Raw genomic sequence first — 18979 nt, forward strand, 5'->3', positions numbered from 1 at the left:
GATTTTGCCAGTATATTTCTATTTTTTTTAATGTCTAAATCTTGTTTTTATTGCGGGGTTTTCGCTTGCAACGAGTCTATTTAACAAAGTGGCATTTTTACTTTTGCTGTATTTACTCGGATAGCTTAGATGCGAAACTGTGTTCGCTTTTCCCAGTTCGAACAAGTTGAGTTTTCTAGTTTCTCACGGCACCTGAAGGCAGCAGCAGAGACGCCGTGTGTTCCGGACCAGGAGGGGGAGAAGGAAAGAGATGGCCGACTAGGAGACTAGGAGGCAACGATACATTTGTTACTTCGTCGGCGAGATACCTTTAATATTTGACATTTACACAGCTGAAGTAGGAAGAGCACGTTTCGAACACTTCGCTCCTCTTCCACAATGGCGGAACAAAACAGCAGCGTCAGATATCAGGAGGTTGGTAACAGGTTGCTGGCACGCTAAAAATGTAGCTAACGGCTAGCTGTCGGCTAACAGTCAACATCAGCTGCCACCGGGAGCATACCAACGAGCTCAACCGACATTTGTTTTACGGGCGAGACCGACGTGGCAATAGATATTTAAAGCGCGAATCAAAGCGAATTCTTCAAACTTTTACACATACAACCACATATTTGTTTCAGTTCATCTGAAGCCTGTGTTAGCCGTTGTCGTTTAGCTGGTCTTAACTGGCCAGAGTGTAGAGTCGCTGTCATGCTACCTGACCGTCCGGAATCAATGACCAGTCCTTCGTTAATAACTTAAACTCCAGAGACCACAGAGGAGCAAAATGTACAAGTGCAGCCTGCTTAGCTCCTGACATAAATTGACATGCAGATCATGTATGAAATCATAAGTGCACAGTTTAGGCCTTGTTGGTGAGTTCAGTGATGATCAGAGGTTATTATGATGCACACAGGAGGACGTTTTTCCATAGTTCATAACTGGTTTTCATGTCTGTGTTGTGCCTGAGAAGAAGATTGTTCTCATATTTATAAATGTGGATCCAGTGTTAGTCCTTTTAAACGATTTACGTAACTGTTTGTAATGGCCCTATGCTAGCAAGCACACAGAGGTTATTAAAAGTGATTTAGGGGCAAAGGTAAAACCAATGCAAAATATAACAGTATATAATAATTAAGTTAATAATAGCAAAAAGACAGTACACACAAGTTCAATAAAATGGACACAAATTTTACAGAATACTAAAAACTGCATGACAATAGATAAGTAAATAAAGTTATGTATAAGATGACATTTACAATGAAATAGAAAAAAAATATGTAAAATAAAATGCAGACTAGTTTATTAAAAATGTAGGCAGTTTAGACCAGACTTTATAAAACAAAACTGAATAATTATAAGCAATGAAAGAAAACAACTGTGTTTAGGTTATGTTTAAAATGGCTACAGTTGGGGTAAATCTAAGTTACTCTGGGTATCACTAAATGAACAGTCTCTGCAGGTCTTACAGGCTTACCAGCAGACATATCTCTAATGTATTTTGTAACAGGCTATTTAGAGACTTATAAACAGTAATTAGAGGTTAAAACTGAATTCTATATTTAACTAAAAGCTAGTTCAGTGGCCTGAGGATTGGAGTAATGTGCTCTCTCTTCTTGTCAGTATCTTTGCAGCAGCATGTTTATTAAGGTGCAAATGTCTAATAATGCAAGGCCATACTACCAGAAATCTCCCCTGGCTACCATGATAAATATCTGCTATCTCAAAGTATAGGTAATATAATTTTGTAGATTAACTGTAAATGATGGCAGTATTATTCTTATTCCCAAATTCTACACCATTAATTTTTCAGTCTTCTATGCGTCATATCCAGCACGTTGTCCGAAATGATGCAATCTATGTGTGACCATGTTGTTTTGTATTTTCTTTACATTTCTGAAGCTGGTGAATGAAGAGGAGCCAGCTCAGTCTTGCCAGGAGGGCCCTGCCCAGGAAGCACCACCTCCCTACAGCAGCATTGCTGCAGCAAATTCAGGTTAGGAAGCTTAAAAGCTTTGTCACACGCTGTCAGTTGACTCAGTTTTTAGTCATTTAAATTCAAGTGTTAGTGCCAGTACATATTAATTGTTAATTCAGAGTGAAAGTCTTGCATCTAGAAGCATTAAGAGTGTATAATTAAACATGAAGTAACCACTGAGAACAATATTTCCTTTCACAATGTCTTATTATTTTTGCAAAGTATGAACTGTATCTGACAGCCCTGCCTTGCATTTGAGAATAAATCACCTCCTTCATTATCCCTACCCGGACCTGTACAGAGTATTTTAATGTTAAAGCCGTTCTGACAGCGTTATATATTGTCATTCAATTTAGACTTTAAACAGTACCTCAGATTTTTTAAGCGCATCTTGAGTTTTTACTCTGAAAAGTAAAAAGCAAAAGAAAATACAGTATTTCCCACTGAAATCTAAAACAAAAATGAAGTGAAGCACAGATCCCATAATTCAAGTGTCCTTTACATGAGTAATTATCTGTAGTTTGGCAATCGTCTCCTTTAATTCATCCCAAACTGTTAGAATGGATGTTGTAGAGCAGAACAGCTTGAGTGTGTAAGAAAGGTCTCATGTTTCTAATCTCACTTCTTAAAGAGGGCATAGGTCAATGTGTTGCATAAGCGGGTGCAGCCTTTAGCTCTTGCTGGATGAGTCCATTGATCTGTTTCAGTGCTGTTAGTGTTTGAACAACTCAAAGGAGGGTTCCTGGATCCCGGCCAAACGACCTACATGAAGTTCTGTGCTTGTATAGGGAGAAGAACATAAACAGTAATGGACGCATATACCTCTAATGGCTTTCTTCCTGTTGTAACTCACCCTGGCCCTGCTGTGGGTTTTCTAATTCTCAGCTGCTGCTTTTCTTTTTTGAAGAAGTGAAAGAATATTTTTGGTCTGTCAGCAATCTGCTGGTAAATCATTCAAAAGTGGCTGACTTTCTGTTTTGCTGTTAATGTTCTTTGGCTAAAATTTGTTTTCGTACTTGAATCTTAAATGTTTACTTGTCTTTTTTTTATAGATAGGCTTTACGCCATCAATGACCCTGTCTGCTTGTTAGTGTAAGTTTAGTTCCAGTTTACAGTGGCCCCAGAAGTATTTGGATAGTTAATCTTGTGGAAGTTTGCTTTATTTAGATAAAATGGTATTGAGTCATACTAAATTAAATTTAGCACAACTCCAAGCAAAATATTTCTGGAAAACTCACTAGAAAGCATGAGCATCTAATTGTCACACAGTTGAGCTTATAACTCATACACTTACTCTTTAAGAGAGTACCAGACTTATTTCAAATCAACTACAAAAATCACAACGACCATTGAATTGAGCTCAGAAAAAAGGCGAGGATAGCTTGTTTGCTCTCTATTCGTCATTGTGACACTTATGACTCCTCAGGTAGACTTGCATAACTGAGAATAAAATCAAGAAAAACTAGTCAGAAACAGCAGCAATGCTCACTTTAGAAACAAATGAGAATTACCAGAAACAATTCGGTTCACAGACAGTTTGAATTGTGGCTACAGAGGGATCATGTTATGGAGTAAAACACTCTTGTGTCAGAAACTTGCAAAAGAAATTCCACAGAAAGACAGAAGCTTTTGGGAATGGGTTTTATTTTCAGATGATTGACCCTACATCAGGGTGATGATAGCTGGTGATGTTTGAGCAGAAAGCAGGACCACGCTGCACTGAGAGTACAGTAAAGCATAAAGGTGGGAACATCTAAGTCTGGGGCAGATTTTAATTTAAATATTATTGGGTTTTTTATGTTTGGACATTTACAATTTAAAATTGATTTGCTATAGTTTACAACAATAAATAGTAGGTCTTTTTTTTAGCTTTAACGTGCATTAAATCAATCATGCGTTTGCAGAATGTCACCTATGCTGGGAAATGCATTTATTACAGTTAGAGGAGTTGATTTTAGTAGACCTCTGTTCAAAGATGCATCATCATTTTTTTGTTACATCCTCAGCTTTCTTTGAGTATAAAGAAGATGGAGGAAGATTCCCCAACCCTCCATCCTACAATGTTGCCACCACTTTGCCCTCCTATGATGAAGCTGAGAGAAGCAAGGCAGAAGCTGCCATCCCCCTGGTCACAGGAAGAGTCACGGTACTCTGCTTCTACTGAAATCATTTCTGATGGCTTAGACTCTTGTCTTACACCAAACATTGAAATAAACCTGAAGAAAACAAGTTATTGATGTGCATATTTCTTACAGGAGGAAGACTTTGTGGCCAGAGATGACTTTGAAGATGTTGATCAGCTGCGAATAGGAAATGACGGCATCTTCATGCTCACTTTCTTCAGTAAGAAACTTTTAGCAACCTAACAGTTGGCTTGTGCCCTAAGAGTAAAACTTATATTAATGAGTCCTGTCACGAAAATGAACAAGTTGCACTCGTTTTTTTTTTTTTTTTTATCAAGAGATCAAAGAGGAGGAGAATGTGTGCCAGTCAGTTTGGTAACTCTAAAAGAACCAGTGTTTGTTTACTTTGCTTTATTAATGACTGTCTCTCTGTCACCAGTGGCATTCCTCTTCAACTGGATTGGCTTCTTCTTGTCGTTCTGTTTGACCACATCAGCCGCCGGGCGATACGGCGCCATCTCTGGCTTCGGCCTGTCTCTCATCAAATGGGTTCTCATCGTCAGGGTGAGAGCTGCTTACCGAATATGTGAAACAACCATTTCAGCCACTGAGTTACTGTGGTTTTGTTCCACAGGAGGAATTTCAGTAACTTTGTAGGATCATGTCTTATGCTTTCATTGAGCAGCTCCTTACAGCCGTTACTTCTTGTGTTTCTGCAGTTTTCTACCTACTTCCCTGGTTACTTTGACGGGCAGTACTGGTTGTGGTGGGTCTTCCTGGCTCTGGGTGAGTGAGACATATGTTAGAGATAAAGTAGCATTTCCTATCATTTCCCACAGTTGCATTCTACTAATTGTTTTTTTTATATAATGTGAATTTCTTTGTGTTATTTCTTTGAACTCCAGGCTTCATGCTGTTCATCAGAGGATTTGTTAACTACTCCAGAGTGCGTAAATTGGCTGATCCCACTTATGCCACTCTTCCACGAACGAGGGTACTCTTCATTTATTAGAGGTACGTTATATATGCCACACTGCATACACACTGTACTCCAGTTACAATTAGATTCAGGCAACAGTGAAACTGAACTGTTAAAACTGCGTCGCTTAGGGCGTATTCTGTTCTAAATAAAACAGTCCAGGTCATCATAACTGGTCGCTCACTCTTTGGAGTCTGTATTAGACTGATTACTGATTGGTTGAATGTTTGCTGTAGCATCTGAATATTTAGCTCAGAAATCAGCCACTTATGCTGACCTAAATCTACAGTCATGAAACCTGCTGCTTCATGTGGCACCTGCACACCGCTACATACCATGGAGCAGCCTCTGTCAGCTGTTGCCTGGGTGGTTAAACAGCATCATATTAAAATGATGTCACAAGGCACTGATAAGAAACTTGAGCTTTTGTGAAACTGAACGAGCAAACTGATTGATTTGTTAATGTTTTCGTGCATTTATACCTACAGACAGTACTGATAAAAAATAGTTCAGGAAAAATATTTCAGCCAGTATCAGTAATACTGTGAGCGACTCCAGTGGAATCCACTGTAATCATCTAGTAAACGTCCATGTTAACTGAGTCTACACACAGTAGTCTAAGAACTGAAGTAGGTAAATAAGTGGCACTGCCGAGTTACACCTGAAGACATTTCTAAATGTGATCTGTACATCTAAACTCAGGATGTGGACGAAAAGGACATGAAGAAGATGAAGAGTTTAAAATTGAAGTGAAGACACTTGACCAGACAAGTTCTAGATGATGACGACGACTCAAGACAATAAAATATTCAGGAACTATATCACTTGTTTTTTTTTTTCGTTTTGAAAATTTATTAATGAAATTAAAGGTTAACAGTAAAAGTCCCTCAGTGTACTCATTAGTGGCTAATGTTAAGTGCTATTTACATTTGTTTGTATGGATTAGTAATGCCTTATATCATTTGATGGTAGCATATGAGCATGCATCTGCCCTTAAAGTCAAAAAATAGGGAGAGTTTGATGTTGGTGACACTCGAAGCCAACTTTAGTACAACACTCTGTAGACTTGCCATAGCATGCAGCACACTTTGTAATCTGCACTAGTGTCACTTCATGGTTCTATTGGGCTGTTTTTAGATACTGCTTACTTAAAAAGTAGCAAGCTTTCATCAGCAAAATGCTAATATCTGCATTACCACATACTGTGTTTCACTCACCTGTTGGCTTTAAGAGGTGTTGCCAGTTTTTTCTTTAGCCAGGAGGGGGCAGTATAGTCTGCAGCTTCTCAGTTATTATTCATTAAGGATAAGGATAAACTTTATTGATCCCACAGTGGGGAAAGTTCACCGTTACAGCAGCTCCAAAGAAAAAGTATAAAGGCAGTGCAGGAATAGATAAGAAAAAGAAACACAGTGCAAAAATTGCAGAAAAAAAACATTATATACAGATGATTTTTTTTTCTTATAAATATCATGTAGAAGATTATATACAAGAGGATGAGGTATCAGTTATTGCACTGATGAGGTATCAGTTATTGCACATAAGTAGGAGGATGCATGTCTAAAATGGGGTCAGAAAAAAAGTGCAGCAGTAAACGGTACACGGTGGAGTTTATAGTGCGGCATTGTACAATCTAACAGATGCTGGAATAAACGACCTGTGGAAGCGTTCCTTCTTACACCTAGAGAAGCGCCTTCAGTCTGTTGCCGAAGGCGCTTCTTAAGGAGTTCACAGTCTGATGCAGAGGGTGGGAGGAGTTTCTGATGATAGAAGACAGTTTGGCCAGAGCCCTCCTCTCTCCCACCACCTCCATGGAGTCCAGGGGCATTTTCATAGTAAAACATGCTTGTGATTCAAACACAGTGTTGGTGGAACACATCTAAATTACATCCATGTGTCAGAGGTAACAATTTTGCCTGTCAGACGTTTTGTTGTACATTAAATCAGGTGAAACTATCCAGCGTGGAAGCAGAATTCAAGTTAAAGATATGGTCTTAGAAGCATTTTTAAACAAGCCACAGCAAGAAATCGGATGACCACAAATGTCAAGTGACAAACCCCAGAGCTGCTCTGTTGACAGCAAGAGGATGCAGAATTTTTGGACAGTGACAGCAGAGGACTCTGATAATAAGTCAAATCAGATCAAATCAATGTTTGGGTGTATGAGCATCTTCTGTTCCACGTCATTAATTTAAGACTTTCATTCATATAGACGTAACAGTGTGACCTCCTTGCGACTCCTCAGGGAGTCACTCGACATCCCATTCAATGTCACTGGAGAAGCTCTGTGAATATAGAAGAGTGTTAGCTGTCTGCACTGCAGCTGTTCATGAGCTCAGTCTGACATTTGGATCACATTATCTAAAAGCATAAAAAATAACTTAAATTCCACTTCCAGGTGAGTTTTTGCCTTAAGATTTAATTGATCTGGAAAGTGTTTTTTTTCTTCTAAGGATTCTTCATCCTGTGTAAGACGTTAGCTATCTTGTGGGTGTCAGTTATATCAAAGAATGTTGTATGCAGGTGCACTTTTAGAAACATAACCAGTAAAACCCAGAGGATGTTCCCATCATTATATTCAGTCAGACATGTAAAACAAGGTGGAGCAGGATGTTGTTTTTTGTTTTATATTAAGAGCAAATTGAATCAGTGGTTAACTTCATATTTCCGCCATGGCTTTGATTACAGACCAATTATGCTTATTTCTAGGTGATGTAGAGCTGCAGCCTTTGGGGTTTTGTTGTTCTGAAATTGTACAGAAAATGTTTAGTGTTCAATAAATGTCACTTTCAATGCGTCTTTTGGGTCTGGATTGTTGACTAGTGCCACTGATATTTACATTATGCTGTTATGGTAGGCAGCATCACAAGTACTACATTCATCTGCTGACAATCAATAATGGTTATAAAGAGTACAGTTTACAGATTAGGAAGGGGTTGGAGACATTAAAATGCGTTGCATGAGACTGCAACAGAAAAATGCTTTTGTAACTTCATTTTGCACAAAGGCGGGCCCTTGTGGCAAAAAGATGTAACTGTTGGAAACGATCGGATTTGTTAAAACTTTGTGACAGCCTTTTCAAGAGGTCAGTGTATACATTTCTAATCTGCTGGGGAATTATGTTGTAAGAAGAAAACATAGATTACAAAAAGTTTTGATTAAAGGAGACTCGCAGCACATGACCTTCATCAAGCCAGCAAGATATTCAGGGAGTTAAATGTGTTATTTTTCATTCTAATGACTTCATAAGTAACTGTTTCTAAGTAACCACACCTGCATCCATAACCACATAAGCAACAAATTACTTCTTCATGCCTCTAACTTGCCTTCAATTTGCAGTTTTTAAAGGAATGTACTATTTGGATAACTTAAAAAACAATTCACAGTGGCATTTAAAGAAAAAATATTGTTTTGAATTCTCAGTTACACTGAGAAGGAAAAATGATAGGGGCTTTCTTTATTAACTTTCCAGCAGCATATTTGATGAACTTTTTAATAACTCACCATGAAGACACAGCTTGACTCCACACCACTGTCTGCTAAGCTCTGCTACATGTGCTTCAGACAGCGCTGGGAGTAATAAATACAATAAGAGCAGAGGAGTGCAATACAAAGCACGATTAATAGGTTCTCGCATGGTTTGTTGGTATAACCAGGGTTTTTAGAGTCACAAAGTTGGCTCTTTTGTGACCTGCTAGAACACCTGCACAGTTCAAACTTAAATCGGCTGTAAGAAGCACTGACCTCTCACCAATTCGTTTCCTCACAATTCTCCACAAGAGATGGACTCTCAGCTAAGCGAATGTTGTATCTGTAAGCCTGCTGCGCTGTACGTTAGCAGTCCCACTGAAGGAAGCTGTGCAGGTACATCAGACAAACTGTGTTGCCATGGGAATCTACATGTATTCAGCTGGTCATGAAGAAAATGGATAAACATGTTATATTTGGTGCTGATTTCCTTTCCAGTTCATTTTACACTGCTTGTACTGCAGCTAATCGAAGAAGGCAGAAAACTGACTATTCTATATTCTATTATCACAAAGAACATTCAACCCGTAACATTAATTGGACTTTGATTTGGCTAAAAACTAAAGTGATATCCGTCTTGACTATCGTGTTTAAATGTATGAAGTTTAACAGCTTGAATGTGCAACTGTTACTTCACAAACAAGCAGCAGGCATTGAGAGCAAACTGAGTGGTAAAATAAATATATTATCTTGCATGATTAACAGTTTTCTACCAGCATTCCTCTCATTTGCAGTCATTTTTATTTTCATTTCTTTGTTGCTTTCTATTGTAACAACCTTTTCCTCTTGACTGAAGTGTGCAGCGTGCCATTGGTCTACTTTGTGCACAAGAAGAGTCAAACTGTCAGGAAATTATTTCTGTAAGACAAAGACTATTTTTGCTGTTAGTTCATACCACAAAATTTCCCAACACAAAATCAAAACTCAGTGAGGCTTTAAAGTCTTTCTAATGATTTACTTGCAGCAAGGAGTACAGGCAATGGGTTACACCTGCACTGAGGCAGTCTCAGCCCTTGTCCACACGTAGCCGAGTATCTCACAAAACGAAGATATTTTTCTACGATTCGGCCTATCATCCACACGAAAACGCAAATTTAACGTCATCAAAAACGATTCTTTTTAAAAACTCCAACCAAAGTGAAGATTTGCGAATTCTCCGTTTTATGCGTCTGCATGTGGACATCAGTAACCGGGGTTTTGCGTTTCGAAACGTCACCGCCTGCGACAAAATATGTTCTTACGTCACATATGCGACCTGTGTTTACATTCGGTAACAGTATGGATGCTCTCACAAGGTTTTGGGCGCTGTTTCTTGTACAGGCGCTTTTAACTTGCTTGTTTTTACAAGCCCAGATACTGCTCCACATTAGGACGACGTTAAGGACGGTTATTCTTACTCTGATTGGATAGGATTTGGGGAACTACTGCCACCTAAAGGTCCGGTATGCTTATGAATGTGCTGAAAAACGCACTTATGCGGTTAGGTGTGGATGACGTTTTTTTCTAAAAACGAGGTGGTGTGTACATAAGTTTTTTTCTAGATGGAGGGGGCAGGATATTCGGTTTTACAAAAACCCGGCTACGTGTGGACAAGGCCTCAGTGTCTTCACGAATACATATACAAGAAATCTCCTTCCCCAGCAGCTCCCCCCGTTACACTCCTCATTTCTCTCCTTTTGATTGCCGGGGAAGCGCGGTCTCGGCCATCTCCACTTTCACTCCAAGGTCCTCTTTATCTCTGGAATGCTAGCTCAGCCGGATACATCTCAAACACTTCACTCTTTAGTCAGTATAAAGGTCACAACAACAATTATCACACAGTTCGACAGATTTAGACATTCAATAAAATTTCATGCTAATAAAGCATAAATGTATTAATATATATATAAACATGTCTGCATATTTCCTAACACAAACGATGTGTTTTTTATAGACTGGTGAAGAAAACCCAGGTAACAAAGACAGTTTATAACCACCATTGTGATATCAACTACGTCTGATGAATTTAAGGTTTTGTAAAGCCAGCTAAGCAAAGAAAGAAAGCCTGGTTGTGTCATATTTGCATCACAGCACTCTGCTGGACAAACGATGTGACGACAGTTTCTGAATTACCCAATGCAGCTTGCTCTGTAGCACTGTACACTGGACAATGTTTACACCGATTTATCTGTGACTAAAAGGAACAGCCAGTTGCTCTGTTGCTGTCTGTTGATTCTGTGCAATCTGAAGACCTGCTGCAAAATAAAATGGGATGTTGCATCAGTGGAAGATGAAGGCCGCTGTGTTTGAGCTCTGATGTGTTTTAATCAAGATAAAGGTCAGGGCGGGAGCTAAACAGCATCCGGTCATGTATCAGAACTAAACAGGCTGCAGCTTCACCTCCTTTTGTTGTCATGACTGATTTTCAAGCCGTCACCTCATATTCATACTACTTCAGGTTTCGTTCATTATTTTTAACTGATGTATGTTCACAAAGTCATCCATGAGCAGCATCAAGTCACTTTCGGTGGAGGTATAACTTTGTTGGTCTTCATTCCAGCTGTCTGGGTATAAAGAAGATGGCCTTCTGTCCAATGTGGGTCCTTGGACCCAATTTAGGTTTTCCATTCTTTTTCAGACCTACGTACCAGTTCTGGTCCTGATATTTCTGTGGCTGATATGTGTTGTAGTGATTCTCCTCCAGTTTCTCCAGGAAGTAGCATTCATCCGTTACTGTGGGCTGTGAGGCGAATACAAAACAGGCACCAAAAGGGAGATTAAAGGTTTAAGGATGCATTCACAGCAGTTTAAGTATTTATAACGGACATCATCAACGGTATAATTGGATCAATATATAGTTGACAGGTATCATAGTTGACATTTTTGGTGTTTTCAGGCCTAAAATCAACATATAATAACTATAACCAAACACCATATGGCATTTTTAGAGAAAGATTCTTCTAAATATTATATATACAATTGAGTAAAATTGAAAAGTTATTAAAGTTATTTTAAAAGATATTCTAGTAAATCTGTTGACGTGATAAACCCACACTTGACTCTCACACTACTTTATATTAAATAACTCAGAAAGCCTCGGAGTCTTGTCAGTCTTTTCTTCAGGAGGAAATGACATCATGTGGAGCAGGTCATGTGATCTGAAATTAACACACTTCCTTGAGAGGTGTTTTTGTAATGACTAACTTAGTTGAAAGTGATTTCTCGGACACAAATACAATTTGTTATTTTCCATATAAAATTTGATACATTGCTAAAAAAAGAAATATCTGTCATGATTATCTCAACTTAATAAAAAGAACACAATCAAAACAATTTTTGAATAAGCTGATTTTATTATTGTTTCGCTAATTAGAAGGTGGTTGTTATTAAATTCGGACGGTTATTTAGTTGACATTTTAGTGATATACAGTCATTTTTTAATAATAAGTGAGTATTTCCATAATAATTATGGAATTTGTAAAAAATATGATCATAATGAACATAAAAAAACTATTTTTTTCTACTTTTAATAAAATGTATTTAAGATATATCCCATGGACTTCAAAAGTCCCTCGATTATATATTGACCCATTTACATATAGCTGTATCATTAAGGCTAATCTAGAATCCATCAGCTGTGGATACTCACTGAGCTGTACAAACGCCCTTCATCATTCATGGCCAGATATCGTCCTGCTTCTGTTCCCTGGATGACCACGACGCCGATGTTCACAGCTTTGAGCTTCAAAACAACTGGAAGGAAAAAAACATCAAGTTAAACCTGAAAACACAAATGTGAGATTACTGTCAGCTGTTTGATTTTAGATACAGCTAGCTGAGGTGAAAGACTGTAGAAACTAATGAAAACGTCTTTTGATAAGACACATTAATTTGTTGTCTTTTATTCTATCCAGATGCACGAAACATTTTATTTTTAAGAAATAAAAGGGACAGATGTATTGGCAGAAAAACTCCTTGTTTACTGGAAACTAAAGACTCCTGCAGTGAAAATCAAGTTTTTCATTAGCATATCCATATGGTGTTTTTTTATATTGAATGATGTGACATTTCCACCTTTAAAATGCAGTTTATCAGTGAGTCTCAAAACCACAGATTCAGACTTCCAGGGTTTCACGTGTAACAAACCAACAAAACCAATCCTGTCAACTTGCAGCATAGTACTTCCTGTTTCATTCTTCAGGATCTGTTTCCATGTATGGCAGATTTACTTCAATATTTCAACTTGCCTTTGTGTATTTTAGAACAGTTTCATGGTGTTTGAATGCAACAGTGGGTGAGCTGGTGTGCTTGAGCTGCAGTGAACGGTGGAGAAACAGGTTTATAGATCTGCACGTGTTGAGGGGGCAATGCAGTTGGATCTCAGTTATTTTAAGGCACCGAGTGATTATTTTAAAAGAAAAAAACTCAAATATTAGTTTTTTTTTTCACATGAGAAGGACTTTAAGTAAAAGTACCAATACTCGATTACAAGTAGAAATCTTACATGAAAGACTGTGAAAGTAAACTAGCAGCAAAATATAATCAAAAGAAACGTTCTGGCTTGGTCCCTCTGGCTGATATATTATTATAAACAACATCATTAGATTATTGTAGATCATAGAATAGTGAAGCATCAGTTTGTCAGCAGCGTGTTACTGTTGGAGCCAGTTTAAACTGTTTTATAACAAATATTTGAGCAGCCTGTTTTGAGTTTGTGGGCTTTTTCTTTAATCCTTGATTTCTGGTGAGATACTGAACTATTAAAATATTTATTCATATAAAAACAATGTGAGAGGCTTAGAGTTAAAAATCAGTGTTTGGTGAAGCTGTTAGCAACTCAGACATCTGAAATATGAGCCACATTACATACTGACATATGTAGGACATCAGAAACAAGAAAAGTTGTAAACCATTTGTTGTTTGTTGTGTAATCTTCATCTTAAAAGTTGTCACATAAATCTAGTGGAAGACAAGGTACAGTATTTGTGGCTGTATTTAGTGGCATAAAACAATAAATACGAGTGCATTAAACTGGACATAAGTAAATAGATTTGTTACGTTTTCTTTGTTGTTGGATAAAATAAAAATCCTCCTCCTGCAGTGGAACATAAGTTAAGTGATAAAGAGAAACCGAGCTGCAGGAGGCAGAGGACAGATCATCCTTGGTTGACATAGCAGGACCTTCAATTATATGGCCCATATTTTTATGATGTCTACCAGTTTTAAAGGGCAGAAAGGCCTCAACATAAACCAAACCTCTGCACCACAGACTGAAAACTGTTCAATATAAGGTGTCCTGCTGATGAACTTCTTTTTTTAAACTAATTTAAACAAGACTCTGCATGCTTTCCTCACGCAGACATGTTCAGTAAACACGGTTAATCTGATGGATTTGTTCCAGACAGAAGTTGTCTGCTAGCTGCCCACACAGGAAGGCCTGACCTGCGGCTAGCATGTCTTACTGTGAGCGTCCCCGTCGTCCCTCTGGCCCTGCACCGTCCCATCGGGGAGGATCTGGAGGTGGTGTCCGCCATTCATGCAGTAGAGCCGCGTCAGCCGGCGGTAGTCCGGCAGCAGCAGGCCGCAGCCCGCAGTCTGCTCCTGCAGTGCGCATATCTCTCCATCCGCCATCCTGCTCCCAGGAAACTGCTCAGTGACCAGCAGGTGGATTTTTTTTTCTTTTTTTTTTTTTTTTGCAGATGGGGGTTATTTCCCAGTGGAGCTCGTGCGTGTCCCCTGCAGCAATCGGGGGTGGCCGTGAACGCGCGCAGCGACCGCACAGGCAGCTGGATGCGCGTCCCCGTGTCCTGGCCTTCACCTCCAGCAGTGGTGGTGATGTAGAGCAGCTCATTTTACTTCAGGGGCCACATACAGCCCAATCTGATCTCAAGTGGGCCGGACCAGTTAAATCACAGCATAGTAACCGATAAATGACCAAATTTGTCCTTTGTTTTAGTGCAAAAAAGTACGTTCTGAAAATGTTCACGTTTAAGGAATTGTTTGTTGTTGTTTTTTTTTTTGTTTTTTTTTTACAAAACATTATGAACACCCTGAAATTTCTGAAGAAAATTAAGTTCAATTCCAACAATATTATGTCTCAGTTTATCATTTACACATTACAACTTACAGATCACAGAGTGTCTAAAAAGGCACAAATTATTTAGTCATCTGGAACTGAACAATGTAGTATTTTACTTTATGATTAAAACAACAAAAGTCAGACAAAAATTTAAACAACAAAACAAGACAAAATATTACAAAAAAGGAGACACAAAATGACAAAAGCGAGAAACAAAGCGACAAAAACATGAGACAAGCAACAAATGTCAGACCAAAAAGGCAATAAACAACAAAAACAAGACAAAATATTTTATAAAAGAGACACAAAATGACAAAAGAACAATGAGCAGTATGGTATTTTACTTTATGATCAAAACAATTTGTCATGATCTAGAAATTATTTTAAATTTATAGTTTTACAAATTTACAATTTGCAGTTAATGTCTTCTCTGTAATTTTTACACTTTATAAAGTCGTCCCAAGGGCCGGATTGGACCCTCTGGATCACTGGTTTTGGCCCACGGGCTGCAGCTTGACAAATTAACTTTTTAAATACATGTAGTCAGTTAGTTTCTGTTTTATTTGCTCATTTTTAAAAAAATATTCAGCTCATTGGTGAGGAGGAAAACGACAGCAGGTGCAACTAGGACACAACTAGGCCTGTTGGTTAAGAGTTTACAGATATACATTTAGAATTTTTTAGGTGAGGTTACTGTTAAATCATTTTTAAATGCACGTGTTTACATGTGCAGCAACAACAGTGTTGATTATGAACTAAATGGCCAAAAGACTTGACACAAGAAACTACTCAACTTAATTCCATCCACCTTCAGCTCACTATAATGAGTAAAAGCTTCAGTAGCTGATTAGATTAGATTTCAGGAAGGATGTACAGTCAAAAGTCTAGACACACCTTCTCATTCAGTGAAGCTGATTGACAGAATGCTAAGAGTCTGTAAAGCTGTCATCAAAGCAAAAATAAGGGAGCTACTTTAAAGAATCTAAAATATAAAACACATTCTGATTTGTGTTACACTTTTTTGTTTACAACACATTTCCATATGTGTTCTTTCATAGTTTTGATGTCTTCAGTATTAATCTACAAATAACTGAAATAAATAAAAACCACTGAATGAAAAGGTGTGTCCAAACTTTGGACTGGTACTGTATCTCTTAAAAACATGAGGCAGAAGATCTGAGTATCGTGTGTTGACTCGGCAGGGATAACAGTAAATAACACAACCTGATGCACAGCAGAATAAATATTTAAAGGTGATACAGAATGCCTGAGAGCCTTACTGCATTATATTTCATTCTATTTTTAAGAAGTAGAGTGAAATGTTCTGTCACCTGGCAGCAGAGTTTAGTTTTAGTTTCATTTTACATAACTGAAGACATTTACACCATAAATTGATGCAGAAAAGGAACAATTTGGTGCAAAAAAATTTTACCAGAATGCAGGAAATAAGTATGTGACAGCTCTTCCTAATTTCTAAATGATATTTACTTTATCAATCAAAAGTTTGCAGACACCTTCTCATTTCATGTTTTTTCTTGATTTTCATGACTCTTGACATTGTGTATTCTCACTGAAGGCATCAAACCTATGAATGAACACATGGAATTATGTAGTAAACAAAAGGCAGCAGCAGAGATGACTCTTGGTCTTCCTTTCCTGGTGTGGTCCTCATGTGAGCCAGTTTCGTCGTAGTGCTTGAATGGTTTTTGCGACTGCACTTGGGGATACTGTGAAAGTTTTTACAATTTTCTGGACTGACTGACCTTCAGTTCTTAAAGTAATAATGGACTGTCGTTTCTCTTTACTTAGCTGATTGGTTTGTTCCATAATATGGATTCTAACAGTTGTCAAGATAAGATAAGATAAGATAAGATAAGATAAGATAAGATAAGATAAGATAAGATAAGATAAGATAAGATAAGATAAGATAAGATAAGATAAGATAAGATAAGATAAGATAAGATAAGATAAGATAAGATAAGATAAGATAGTCCTTTATTTCTCCCCACACCAGGGGAAATTCACATTGTTACAGCAGCTTATGTAGTAATAAACATAATAATAGTAATAAAATAATAATAAAATAGTAATAATTTTTACAATATGTACAGGGATGAGAAATGATAATTAAATAGTACAGTATTGACACACTGTAAACAACACAATATAAAGTAGCTTGAAAAAATAAGTTTAAAAAGTGCAAAGATATAGCAGTGCAAGAATTGCTGTGCAAATTTTTATGGTTTGGGGTGAGTCCAGTTTATGTTAACATCAGTCACTGATGCTCATGTCTGATAGCAGATGGAATGAAGGACATGCGATAGCGCTCCTTCTTGCAGGGTGGGTGTCTCAGTCTGCTGCCGAAGGAGCTGCTTAAAGACCCCACAGTGTCATGCAGTGGGTGAGAGGGATTGTCCATGATGGATGCGAGCTTTGCCAACATCCTCCTCTCACCCACCTCCTCTATGGAGTCCAGGGAGCAGTCCAGAACAGAAACGGCCCTCCTGACCAGTCTGTTTAGTCTCTTTCTGTCCCTTTCAGTGCTCCCTGCTCCCCAGCAGACCACTGCATAGAAAATACCAGACGCTACCACAGAGTCATAACATGTCCGGAGCAGAGTCCTGCACACTCCAAAGGATCTCAGTCTCCTCAGCAGGTGGAGACGACTTTGGCCCTTCTTGTACAGGATCTCTGTATTGTGTGTCCAGTCCAGTTTATTGTTGAGGTGACCACCCAGGTATTTGTATGAGTCCACCATCTCATTGAAAAACTTCACTTATTGTGTCAAATATTGCTATCTGACAAAACTGAAATTAATTGTGATTAATTCATTACAAAGCCTGTAATTAATTAGATTTTTAAAAATTGCGTCCCACCATTAATATAGATATATATAAAATATATGTGTATGTGTGTGTGTGTGTGTGTATTTAGCGCATTTCACTGCCCACTGTAATGCCCTGAAGAGTTAATAAATCTTCCATAGTGTGTTCACCACCTGACCGTTCAGAGTTGGAAGCTAACAAGGTACTTATACAACATTAGACTGCTTCTTGTCATTTGTAGTGTTAGCTTATAATATTTATTTACTTATTAGTGGTGGGACGCGATTAAAAAAAATCTAATTACAGGCTTTGTAATGAATTAATCACAATTAATTGCAGTTTTGTCAATAGCAATATTTGACACAATAAGTGAAGTTTTTCAATGCAAATAAAATTGTGGTTGACAGTTCAATCAATGAATAGACATATATGTGTTTATAATTTAAAATTTATTTAAAAAAAGGAAAATGGGACATATAGAGAAAAGTGATTTTGATGACTTAAAGCCTGAATTTAGTTGTTTTTTGCACTGTATGGCACATAAAATCAGCATAAGTAGTTCAAGGAGCTTCAGAAAGTTGAAAATCCAGAGATTCATTCTGTTTTCATCTTTTCTGGGTCTGATAAATGATGTCATTTTGATGGCTCTTTTTATAGGAATATCAATTTTTATTTATGTAATTTTGTTATAAACAAAAATGTTATAATTAAGTTATTAAAAAAGATATTTTTGTTGTTTAGGTTATTCCTCCTCGAAGGAGGCAGAGCCTCCACAAAAATGTTTCATTTCTATTTATCTGCATTTTTCATCTGTCTGCTACATTCACAGATTATTGCAAATCTAAGTGCAATTATAGCGATTTTATTCAACAGTTTAAAACTTTCTGTAAACTCAAGCACTGTCTAGAAAAGTGGTCTATTATGGGATGGCTACACCGTTAGCCGTTAGCATGACTCGTAGCTAACGTTAGCTCTGGTGCTAATAGCAACATGTTTTACATTGAGGTGATACCGTCGGATTAAAGTGCTGCAGTGATCAGAAAACTCTTTGTTATACAATTTGCACACAACCAGGCTGCCATCGGGAAGATTTTTAAAAGAAAACTTTCTGCCCAAAAAGCTCAATCTCATCTTCCTTCACTGTTCACCAGTGCCTGACTTCACTGCTTCACTGCTGCTTCCTGTGCTTCTTCTTCATGGCTACAAACAGACTTTAGGTTCATTACCGCCACCTACTGGGCTCTAGTGTTCATCAGAGTTACCGGTGTGCCAGAAATGAGGGACCTGAGGAGGGTGCAAGTAATTGCGTTATTATGTAACGCGTTATTCTCGGTACATTCAAGTAATCGAAATTAACGCGTTAAAGTCCCTGCCCTACTTATTGTATTACAAAACACTCATTTAACTTGCCAAAAAAACCTGCAAAGATCTTTCTGATCTGTGAGGTCAATTCATGCATTCCCATATGATGAAAATCAAGTTGTTGTTTTACTTTAACATGTCCATATA

The 18979-nt window shown here is 37.9% G+C and overlaps 2 protein-coding genes across 2 annotated transcripts; one reads left to right on the forward strand and one right to left on the reverse strand.

The window, feature by feature from the left end:
• The first annotated feature begins 224 nt into the window (after positions 1-224).
• LOC111565143 (NEDD4 family-interacting protein 1-like) lies at positions 225-7857 on the forward strand. Its single transcript, XM_023265152.3, has 8 exons — positions 225-414; positions 1882-1975; positions 3964-4103; positions 4213-4300; positions 4520-4644; positions 4800-4866; positions 4986-5094; positions 5762-7857. The coding sequence occupies exons 1-7, from the start codon at positions 379-381 to the stop codon at positions 5090-5092; spliced, it is 657 nt and encodes a 218-aa protein (XP_023120920.1). The 5' UTR covers positions 225-378; the 3' UTR covers positions 5093-5094; positions 5762-7857.
• Positions 7858-9527: 1670 nt separating this feature from the next.
• Positions 9528-14465, reverse strand: fgf1a (fibroblast growth factor 1a). The gene is made up of 3 exons (XM_023268752.3): positions 14029-14465; positions 12216-12319; positions 9528-11306 (listed from the first exon to the last, which is right to left on the reverse strand). The coding sequence occupies exons 1-3, from the start codon at positions 14195-14197 to the stop codon at positions 11118-11120; spliced, it is 462 nt and encodes a 153-aa protein (XP_023124520.2). The 5' UTR covers positions 14198-14465; the 3' UTR covers positions 9528-11117.
• Between the last annotated feature and the right edge of the window lie 4514 nt (positions 14466-18979).

Source organism: Amphiprion ocellaris, chromosome 13 (assembly GCF_022539595.1).
Source record: "Amphiprion ocellaris isolate individual 3 ecotype Okinawa chromosome 13, ASM2253959v1, whole genome shotgun sequence".
Classification (NCBI taxonomy): domain Eukaryota; kingdom Metazoa; phylum Chordata; class Actinopteri; family Pomacentridae; genus Amphiprion; species Amphiprion ocellaris.

Excerpts from the sequence above, each read along its gene's own strand:
- LOC111565143 (XM_023265152.3), top strand. The coding sequence starts at position 379 with ATGGCGGAACAAAACAGCAGCGTCAGATATCAGGAG. Across the intron at positions 415-1,881 it reads GCAGCGTCAGATATCAGGAG|CTGGTGAATGAAGAGGAGCC; the intron begins GTTGGTAACAGG and ends ACATTTCTGAAG. Across the intron at positions 4,867-4,985 it reads GTGGGTCTTCCTGGCTCTGG|GCTTCATGCTGTTCATCAGA; the intron begins GTGAGTGAGACA and ends TTTGAACTCCAG.
- fgf1a (XM_023268752.3), bottom strand. The coding sequence starts at position 14,197 with ATGGCGGATGGAGAGATATGCGCACTGCAGGAGCAGACTGCGGGCTGC. Across the intron at positions 12,320-14,028 it reads GGACGACGGGGACGCTCACA|TTGTTTTGAAGCTCAAAGCT; the intron begins GTAAGACATGCT and ends TTTTCCTTCCAG. Across the intron at positions 11,307-12,215 it reads AAGGGCGTTTGTACAGCTCA|CCCACAGTAACGGATGAATG; the intron begins GTGAGTATCCAC and ends TTCGCCTCACAG.